Below are 10753 nucleotides of genomic sequence, written 5' to 3'. Positions count from 1 at the left end.
TTGATGCAAACAGCCCAAGAAGGAGCAAACTTATGTTTCCATGCTGCTTTGGTTATTTTACCTTCACCTGAGGTATGTTAAGTTAAAACTCACACAGATATCCACACTACAAGGCAGCTACAACAGTGGTTGCATTATAGGTAGTCAAAAGTAAAGCTTACCCCACATTCATATAGCCTGGCTTATTTCAATTTTAAAATATATTTATGGGCCATTTCACTATTCCTGTTGAAAAGTACTGAGTAGATGCTGACTACCAGTTCTGACATGTCGTTAAAAAAAAACATGAAACATAAGAGTTTTATGAAGAATGTATAATATTTTGCTTTGATTTCTAATCTTTTATTCAAGAACAGTCAAAGCACATTTTTAACACTACAGCACATTCACAGGACAAATCTTTTCTGTGAGACAAGTCAGTATATATATATATATATATGAGAGCACAGAGCTGTTAACCCCAAGCTCATGAGTTAATTGAGCACTCAGGTTTTCCTTTCTCTCCCAGAAAATTCAGCTAGACAGTCCCATGCAGCAATGCTCTTGGACTAAGACAAATAAAGCAGTGATAAGTCTTCAAAGGCTTGAGAACATGCCAAAGAGAATTTTTCACATTAAACTGACAAAGAGATCACTGCAGGATAAATAGAAATGGATCCAGTCTGACTGCAACAGCGGAGGGACAAACACTAATCCAGTGCATAAGAACCAGCACTGTATCCTACACATTAGAAAGCAGAGGTGGTCTTCTAGAAGAATGAACTTAAGTCTTTTTTGAGCTTGCATGAAAATTTCAATGCAGATTTACGAATTATGTGAGAAAAGCCAGTGAGAGCCTCCTCAAGACCTGCTTCTTCAAAGATACATTTCCAAGGAGGCCACATATCAAAGGCTGCCCAAAAACGTCAGCTAACAATTACGGTTACATCTCAGCACTGCTGGAAGCCTGCTATTTACTAAAGAATAATGTGACAGTTTACATCATCTGCTGCCTAAATGTGAGCCATCACCCTGAGAAACAAGACTAGAGGAAAGGCCATATTCCGACCTCATCCTACCTCCTTCACCTAGAGCAGGGTAAACAAAGTCTGCCATTTCTCATCTGGGCAGCACAGCTCAGCATTTCGTGCTGCCTGTTCTGGAAAACCAAAGGAGGGATTAATCTACCTTACAGCAGGAAGGGCTTAGCCCTGGGCAGCAGAGATCCTTGATGGCCTCCTGCAACATGGCCACTCACAGCCATCAGAGATAGTCCCAAAGCAGCCAAAAGCAGGAGGTTTTCCATGTAATGTACCCATGTGCTTCTGTGGCAAGCATCCCCTCTCTGTCAGAAGCTAGTGTGGAGTAATCGACAGAAACTTCCTCTTCCTTTGTCTCCTTCTACAACCTTAAACAAGCTCTCAAGGAATACAACTTCCCAACCTGTCTCAATTCCCTACAGGCAATTTAGAGAGTAGTTCTGAAAAATGCTTGATCCTTACCAGTTCCCAATGAATCGGGGATCACTCTGGTCAATATAAACGGTTGTCCTAGGATCAACATAGAAACCAATAAGAAGTCCTCCTAGCAAGTATCCAGCTGCAGGACCAAGTGCTCCCATTACGTACATGATAGCTAAGGAAACAAAAGGTAAAATGAATGTTTCATTATTTTTTTACATGTAAAATCCAAAAGTAAAAGATGCTTCTTAAAGTAGGCAGTTTTGTACCCTAAAACCTCCAGAGCCCTTTTTTGCAACCTTCAAAGGCAGCAACTTCTGCATAAGTAACATATTGATAAGAAAAGTACTGCTTTCTCTCCACTTTCAGTCAAATTATAGATGGAAGTATATACTCCTTTGGTATTCTGAATGGAAAGCACACTTGACTTTGACAACACTTTTCATATTTGGTAATGTTTCCTTTGAATCAAAACAAAACTTAATACATAAATAGGAAAAATATAATTAATGGTAAGCAAACACAAAAGCAAAGGATAAAAATTTTATAGGACACCAAAGAACAAACTACAACATTCCAACTTAGTTACCATCAGATTAGTACAGGGTTTAAAAGAATGAACAAAGCTAAGAAATGAAATATTCCTATTTCAGAGATTGACAGAATTATGTCTTTATCTGTGTAGCCATGGACTTGCCCTTGTTTTACATACTGACACCAGCAGACCATATATACCATATTTCCTGCAAGAATCCTGCCTCATTCAGAACATTTGATCTTTTAAATTTAAAATCTTAATGCTATTTTAAAAGAAAACTCCTAATTTAAAAAGCAAGTAAAATTAAAATAAGTTTCTCATGTGTAACCATACAGACACACATTTTACATCATCATCATGGTCTGAACATTGTATGAAAGAAAAAACCCATATGACTTGGAATAACAGAATAGGAGATACTAATAGAAGGCTCCTATTTGTTGTGTCTTCTACAAGATACTCTTCAGAATGCAGTCTGCAGTCCTGATCCTTCAGCCATGCACACCAGAGATCTGCACATGGGAGAAAATATCACAGCTCCCCTTTGGCTTGCATGCTAGTGCTGTCAGGAGCAAGGGAGAGACAGAGGCAAGGAAAGACTACATCTTCGCATGGGATCAAGATGCATGTGGATCTGGGACCCAGGAAACCCTTCTGCATCTCCCAGAAGAGGCATAGTTGTGAGAAACCAGCAGGAGCAGACAAAATCATCTGGTCTGTTTGCTGACAAGAACTGAGTGCTGAGATTTAGGAATCCCGCTCTCATTTCCAGGTTTTGAAACATGGATAATTTATTGGTTGTCATTGGTCTTGCCCTTAAGTCTTTCCAATTCCACTCCTTTCCTTTTCTACTTCTGCAAATCCCAAATCGACTTTTGATCTAAGCCAAGGTGAGAGAGGAGTGGCTGGCAAGCAGCCCAGTAGAAAGGGATCTGGGGGTGCTGGTTGACAGGAGGCTCAATAGGAGCCAGCAGTGTGTCCTGGAAGCCAGGAGGGCAAACCACATCCTGGGGTGCATCAAACACAGAACAACCAGCCCGTCAAAAGAGGTGGTTACACTGCTGTGTTCCACATTGGTGTGGCCTCACCTAGAGTACTGTGTGCAGTTCTGGGCCCCACATCTTAAGAAGGATGTGAAGGTCCTTGAATGTGTCCAGAGGAGGGGAACAAAGCTGGTGAAAGGGCTAGAAGGAATGTCCTGTGAGGAGTGGCTGAGGACTTTGGGCTTGCCTAGTTTGAAGAGGAGGCTGAAGGGCAACCTCATGGCTCTCTACAGTTTCCTGAGGAGGGGAAGTGGAGAGGGAGGTGCTGATCTCTTCTCCCTGGGATCCAGTAATAGGATGCATAGGAATGGGAATGATTAAAGGTGCTCCAGAGGAGGTTTAGACTTGACATGATTAAGCATTTCTTTACTGAGAGGGTCGTCAAACACTGGAACAGGCTTCTTAGAGAGGTGGTCAATGCCCCAAGCCTGCCAGTGCTTAAGAGGCATTTGGACAATGCCCTTAACAACATGCTTCAACTTTTGGTCAGCCCTGAAGTGGTCAGACAGTTGGATGAGATGATCGTTGTAGGTCCCTTCCAACTGAAATAGCCTAGTCTATTCCCCTACTCCATCTCTTTCCTTCCTTAATGCATCCTGCAGTATTCATCCCTTCCAAGATGCTTCTGCCCGGCTTCCTGTAGTGTCTGGCTGCAAGCACAAAAGGCAAGAGTGGTGGTAAAGGATGGTCTCTGCTGTCCACTCACATGTCTGGTACCACCGAAACCCAAGCTCCTGCAGCACAACACTTGCTCAGCTGCTGCAGATCCACTATGTAGCACATGAAAAAACACCTGATTATCTAATTCTCCAAAAACATCATATTTACCACAAAATCTCTATGTTCACATGTTTTCTGTGGAGCAGGAACACACCATGGTAGCATGTAGACTCCATCCTTTTTGGTCCCATCCTGAATAAGACATGCTGCATCCTACACTGCAGCAGCTGAGGAAGGATAACTGAGTTGTTAGAACTTGGGTTTCTGCATTACCAGTTATAGTAGTTATAACTCATGGATAAAATAAGCAAAAAGAAACCACTAAATCTGCATGATTAAACCAAAAACTTGCACATTATCATCATATGTTTTGAAATAAGAGAAAGGAAAAAAAGAATATTCTCATGAGTAAAAAGGGGCTGCCAAGATCTATATTGCAGGGGAGAAAAAAAAAGTCACAGAAGCTACCACAAAAGGTAAACTGTCTATAGTAAAAAATTATTCCAGGCTGCAAATTGATTAAACAGATTTATCACTTTTAAGTTACTCTTTCTTAAACACTTGTTATTAAACTGCAATTTAAAATAATTAGATTTTGCTGAAGTCCCTTTTGCATAATGGTTTCCAGAACCATGGTCACTATTTAAATTTATTCTAGCCATGTTCCCTTCTGGATTGACTGTAAACAATTCTCTGTGTGCCTAAAATGCTCCATCAGGCATTGTAGCACTGCTCCTTAGCAGTAAATGGTTAGATAAACCCCACAGTAACTGTTATTTGTAAAATCCATATCATGAGGAGGGGGGGAAAACAAAACAAAAAACAACCTCCATCCAGTAAAATAAGTTTTGTTCTACAAATGTGTGCTTGGAAAATAGATTCAAACAACTACAGTGAACTCAGATGTCTAAAAAGTTTACAGAGGAAACATAAAGGGAGTAAAAGAGTGACCTAATCCATTCATTTCAGTATTCAGAAAAAATTCTTATGCTGCATTTATTCAGCTTCAGTTCCACCACTGAAAGAGGCAAAACGCAGCAACTGCTTAGGCTTAGAAGCACTACCCAGGCAGCACATTTTGTACACCTGGTAACTTCAGAAGGTTTTCTTCATAAGCAGAAATACTGTACAGTAAAGATAAAAATAACAGTGTACACTGTGTACCATTAGCAGAGGTAATGCTGTTCATCATTTCAAAAGTATTTTAAAATTACTGTATGTTGTTTAGGCTTCAAGATTTTTTTTTTTAAATATAACTTCCAGACAACATACAATTTTCTGGATCTTTCAGAAAACACACACTCCCTATGTACCTGGTCCAGGGCAGGAGGAAACCTGTGAGCAGATGAGTTCCACAACTGACATTTTAAAACACTTTGCAGCATCTTCCTCAGCACATAGCTATGGCCACTATCAGAAAAAGGACACAAAGTGCAATAAACTGATTTGGACTTCTAAATAGGACTAAAGATAGAGCACTGCAAGTAAAAGATTTTGATATTTCAAAATTAGGTACTTGAGAAAATCTGCCCCAAACCTCCCAACCTTGCTGTGGAAGTGAAGGGAGAGCCATATCCAAGAGTCACCCTGGAAGGCTGCTCCAGGGTTGCGGACCCTTGAAATTCTGGTCACAGCCCTCACAGCTATGCACAATGTCTGGGAATAAAAAGATTCCCAATTCCCAAACAGGCCATCAAGATTACTGGATGATATGGAAGCAAATTAAACTGAAAACAGATTCAATCAAGGCATCATCAAAACTGAACCCACTTTACAAATAAAAAAATTATATGGAGAAGTGTTCCATAATTTTTTTTCCACTCAGGTCACTAGAAGGTCTCCCACTTCTGGATTAAAAAGGTTTTGAAACATGTAGATGATGTAGGAGCACCTTCCTTGCAGCCCCCTGCCTGGCATTCCAGCTAGCTCCTCCCTCTCTGGGCCCCAATCGGGGATCTAGATCTAGGGAGTTGCACTGAATCAACAGCCAAGAAGTTTCAACAACAGAAGTAACCAAGATTTTTATCAGGGGCCATACTGGAGTACTGTGATGCTCAGAGGTAGGTCACATGGTATCCAGATGATTTTTTAAATTGCCCTTAAGGAAATGCAAGATTTGCCTTCTAACCTCCTAGCCATAATCTTGACTGGTGCTTAGATTTGCAAGTTGCCTTCAAACTTCTTAAGTCATAAAAAACTATGCTATAAAATATCAGTAATATCTCTTTTCCCATGATAAAATAGAGAATATGTACATTCCACAAGTTACAGCTCTACTCCAAACAATATCTTTAAAAAATAAAATTAGGAAACTATTGTTAATCTAGACATATGGGCTACAACATGCATCTGATTCTCTACTGATTGGTTTTCATTGACATGAAAAATGGTACCCCTCAAGAGTTACTGCATTAGCCATGCATGTTCAATGTTGGCAAGTCACCGAGTACACTTCTCTGGAAGTGTGGGTCTCTCTAGGAAAGAGCATCTGCAAGTCACCCACTCCTAAATGAATTCAAGCCATCTGAGAACTGCTCATGGCATTCCACACAGCCAGCTCAGACTGGAGCTTGCAAAAGTTTTTCCCCAGAAGCCTGTCATAGCTTGCTGTTGCTGTGTGATCTTAAGTCTTCAAACAAAAGCACAGGTTAGTCCACTAACAAAAATACATGGTATTTAACAACACAGTTTCAAAGACCAAAGACCCTGCAGATTCTTTCAAGTTTCCCTTTTCTCCAAAGAATTCAGTGTTTTGGGAAGGAGTTTCAATATGCAAGAATACTTCTTCCTCTGGCTGCAGCTTCTCTTCAAGTGAAGAGAGATAGCCTTTCCCAGCTCTGCCAAACCTAGGCTTTCAGATCATAGTTCAACCTCTGACGTAGACTGTAGATGAGTAAAAACATCCTCATTCAGACACAGTTAGTTAAGTGACCATTTGTCCCCATAACATCCATCCATGTTTCCTTCAAAGTTTTGTACCTGAGGAGTTTCTCTGCCTCACTGAATATGCCTTCAGTATGGCACACCACCATACTAGCAAGCCTGTCTAGTTTCAAAACTGCAGCTGGCTATGGCTAGCCAAGCTTAGCCACAAACATCCATCCCAGAGGTGATGCTGGATGGGAGAGATAGAGGGAGTCAAAGTAACAGTAATTGAATTACACATAGAATTTACCTACAAAAGCAAAATAAGATTAAGCAATGTCATTTTTCTCCACTGAAGTTTATCCTAGGACATGCTGCAATGAATGCTGCCATTTTGACAATATTTGGCAAAATGATAATATCGTCTATTGCTTCTATTCATAGGAGACTCTTCTTCAACAGAAGAAAGCTTTACGTAGAGCCTATTGAAGCAAAGTCTCTATGACTGCAATAAGATGGACTGAATCCTCTATGGGTCCAAAAAGCCCTGTGTTAACATCACACAGGGCAAAAAAGCCCTGTGTTAACATCACATGCATAAAATAACTCCATTGCCAAAGATTTTTTTTTTTTTTTAAGTCTACCCACACTATAAAGATATACTTAAACAGAGGTCATAAAAATACTTTTAATGTCTTTCTCCTCTAACCACATCAAATGACAAATTCAATATGTTTTGCATGTGGGGATATATAACATACGTCCCTATAGCATCCTCAAATGCATACAACATTAACCCTCCGACTACCTTTTTGTATTAGTAACGGCAGTACCAATTAAAGTTGCATGCCTCCTATTGTGCTGAGAGGAACAGAAAGTACACAACATTAGTGGGCAACAACAAGCTGTCTGGCTTCTGGGTTCTAAAAAAGCCACTTTGGTTTAAAAAGTAAAAACAAAGGCATACATTGCCCAGTGCCTCTCATCTCCTCTGTGTGCACACACATGTCACCACACAAGAGTTTATCACTGGATGAAGAGGAACATTTCTGAAAGACCCTGTTGTTCAACTCTTGGCAGCACGTCACCATAGTACAACTGTTCATTTTATACATGTGTAAGGCAAGTAGAATTTGACCTTTATTCTCTTTTTAATGAAAGTTTAGAATTTACAAAATCCTGCAAAAGCTACATTGTGTGTGCGTGTGTGTGTGAATAGTACAGCAGTTTTAGTAGATTTTGCAGGATACTTTTTATTAGTGACATAGAAGTATAATCCTTTTATATGTGTAGACTTAAAACTTTTTCTGTCACTAGCATGAGGGTATTGATTGGGAAACAAAGATACAAAAGATAAAATAAATTCCCCATAGGAGCAGAGTGGAAAGTCCAGGAGTACAATTTACTTCATCAAAGCAGTAACTCGGTGTCCTTTTGAACAACACTCATCCTGGAAGAACAGCACAAGGGAGAAAAAAAACAACAACAAAAAAAGAAAATGCTCATGTGAATTTACAATAAAAGTTTTGTGCTGATAGGTTACCTGTCTACAACCTGAGGACTGAGCTGTAACAGACAAGGCAAGATGAACTTTACATAAACCTGACTGTGTGTCTACGTGTCACGAGATTCAGGGGGCTACAGGAGAAGAAAAAAACCAACCAACCAACCAAAATAGTCACAAGGATTACTGTCTGGGACTGAATAAGCAGAAGCACCACCATGCTATGGCAGCACAGCATCCTCTCTAGTTCTGCTGCAGCACACTTCCTTGGAAAGATGAGTTACGCTGTCACTGGCGAGTAAGCAGTAGGATATTTCTCTAGGGTACAGAGTGGGTTTTAATTTCCCCACAGAACAAAGCTGACAGGCAGAGGTTCAAGGGGGGAACATGTCTCAGCTCCCCTCTATTCCTCTCATGCCCCAGCACTGTGACAGGGTACCAATGGACAAGCATAGAGTAGCTTCCAAAGAAACACTGCTCCCATTCCTAAAGCAGTGTTTACCTCACCCTGTATAAATTCACCCACACAGAAGCTACCCAAAAAAACATAAGGTTTAACTACTCTTTTGAGCCTGAGGACACAAAACTAAGAGGAATGGTAAGCAGAAGCCAGGCAGACTTCTCAAAAGCTTTAAAGTCAGGAAATCAGTTCATTTCCTTTTTTTCATTAACACACAATCAAATCTATCTATACATGCTTTAGGATTTTTCCTTTAAGGTGGTTATTTGCTCAGGAGAAAACAATGCTTTGAGCACTACTGCAGTTCAGATAACAATGTAAAGATCAAATCTTTAAATAATTTCCTTTCAAAATGTATTAGTGTTACCATGAGTTTAAAAGCATCTCAGATCCAGTGCTCCACTCCAAACAATAAATAGAGCAACAAAACTACTCCAGTAGCCTCCCTTGATCTTTGTACAGAATATATTTGTCGCTGTATTCACAAGCAGATTCTACAGATATGGGAGATAAATTAATAGAGAAGCATAACCAAAGCACAATTTTGCTTACCTATCATGAAAACTAAAACAAATGGTCCTGTTTTCCACTCCATTAAAAAATGCTGAAAGTTAAATTAAATACAAATATGTCCAGTGATTTGCCCATGCCAAATGAAAAGCATTACATTTTTACTTTTCTTTTACAGATTTATTACTAAGATATCATTTGTATAAAGCAGATATCATTCCCTGGCTTAAACAGTTAAGCTGCTTTATGCTTCGTACTCTCCATTTGTGGTCATATCCTAAAACATTACAATCATTTTCACAGGATCCAATTCTAACATCACAAAAAAACCCCAGGAAAATAAACCCAAACAAAACAAGCTAAAATAGGCTACCCAAAGTGTACCTCTCACATACACTGTCACTGCAGTGCTGCTCCAAGTCACCTGCTATGCTGTGGAGCCACAGTGACTACGAAGCAATTAATCTTAAATCAAAGCTTCACAGGATCCATCAGCTGTCTTCAGGTTACACTATCAACAGGTGCATGCAACCAATCCAAAATCTGAAACTGGAAATATCAAAGAAAGGCTTGCACTTGTACCATGTTATTTCAGCCTTAGAGATACTCAGCTTAAGAAAATATTGTCCCAAGAAAAACTACTCCAGTGCTTAAAATAGAATCTTTATTTCTAAAACCTGAGAATTGTGGAAGTAGAAACCCAAGGAGCAACTGGAGATTCTCCCATTCTTTAGAGACAACTGTTTCATTTGGAAACACAAATATTACTTCTTTTTCTTAAAAATCTGTCTTTTCTCTCTTTATATTCAACTATAAACACTTGCTGATAACATTACCAAGCATGACTTGTGGGTAGTAAGAAAATATGAAAAAGACACATCTGCTGTAAGAGTTCAGTGAAAACAGCTGCAATTTCCGAGTACAGTTTCCATATCAGTGTGGTTACCTGAATTTAGACACCATGCATGAGGAAATTCTTATAACGAATAATTAAGCAAATCAGGCTTTATCAGTTCTTGAACTAATTTCAAGGCAAGAACCTTCTGGTGATAAGATAAGCTTGTCTATGCCTGCATGATCAGAATCTAAACTGAAAACAGAGGTGCTCTGACATTCTTTCCATTGACTAAGAGGCATTGGTCCCCTCAAGAAATGTTTTTAAAAAACAAAAGTGTCAACAAGTACTTAAATGCATGAACATGAGAGTATTTCTTAAATCTCCAAGGTGTTTTTCCACACGTAGGGAATTTAGATTTGGAAATGCACTGAAATTTAGCTCTCAGACAGATGCACATAGTACTTGTGCTGAACAAAGTGAGAACGTTCAAAGATGCACTGAAAGGCAAAATTTTTCTCTTGGCTGTTGTTTTGTGGAAAACAAGTTCTCAAAAAAAAAAAAAGCTCCACATTTTACCTTCAAATTTTTCAAGTCTCTGTCAGTACATTGCATTATAAACATAAGTCAACTTAACATGTCCATGACAGTTACTAGCTGTCAGTTCCCAAACCCTGACTTTTCAAAAGAGCATGTTTCTTAAAGATGTTTTCTTTTGTGAATACCTTTAACTAATGGAACTAGGCAGAGACTTTTACTCTTCATGTAAATACCTACTGAGTGACTCCTCAGTCCCTTCTGGATTCTCGATCTGCCAGCATCCTAAAGTTACTTTCAAT

At 39.4% G+C, this 10753-nt stretch overlaps 1 protein-coding gene across 1 annotated transcript in view; it reads right to left on the bottom strand.

Moving 5' to 3' along the window:
- Positions 1-1481: 1481 nt before the first annotated feature.
- Positions 1482-10753, bottom strand: part of LOC104528238 (solute carrier organic anion transporter family member 5A1-like) — a gene marked incomplete at both ends in the record, with an annotated part of 32730 nt that continues 23458 nt past the window's right edge. The window contains one exon of the mRNA XM_010172181.1: positions 1482-1614. Coding sequence (XP_010170483.1) covers positions 1482-1614 — 133 coding nt within the window. The remainder of the gene's footprint in view (positions 1615-10753) is intronic.

This window comes from Antrostomus carolinensis, unplaced genomic scaffold (assembly GCF_000700745.2).
Source record: "Antrostomus carolinensis isolate BGI_N321 unplaced genomic scaffold, ASM70074v2 scaffold16807, whole genome shotgun sequence".
Classification (NCBI taxonomy): domain Eukaryota; kingdom Metazoa; phylum Chordata; class Aves; order Caprimulgiformes; family Caprimulgidae; genus Antrostomus; species Antrostomus carolinensis.
The sequence above is the reverse complement of the archived record's forward strand: the minus strand, read 5'-3'. Positions and strand labels throughout refer to the sequence as shown.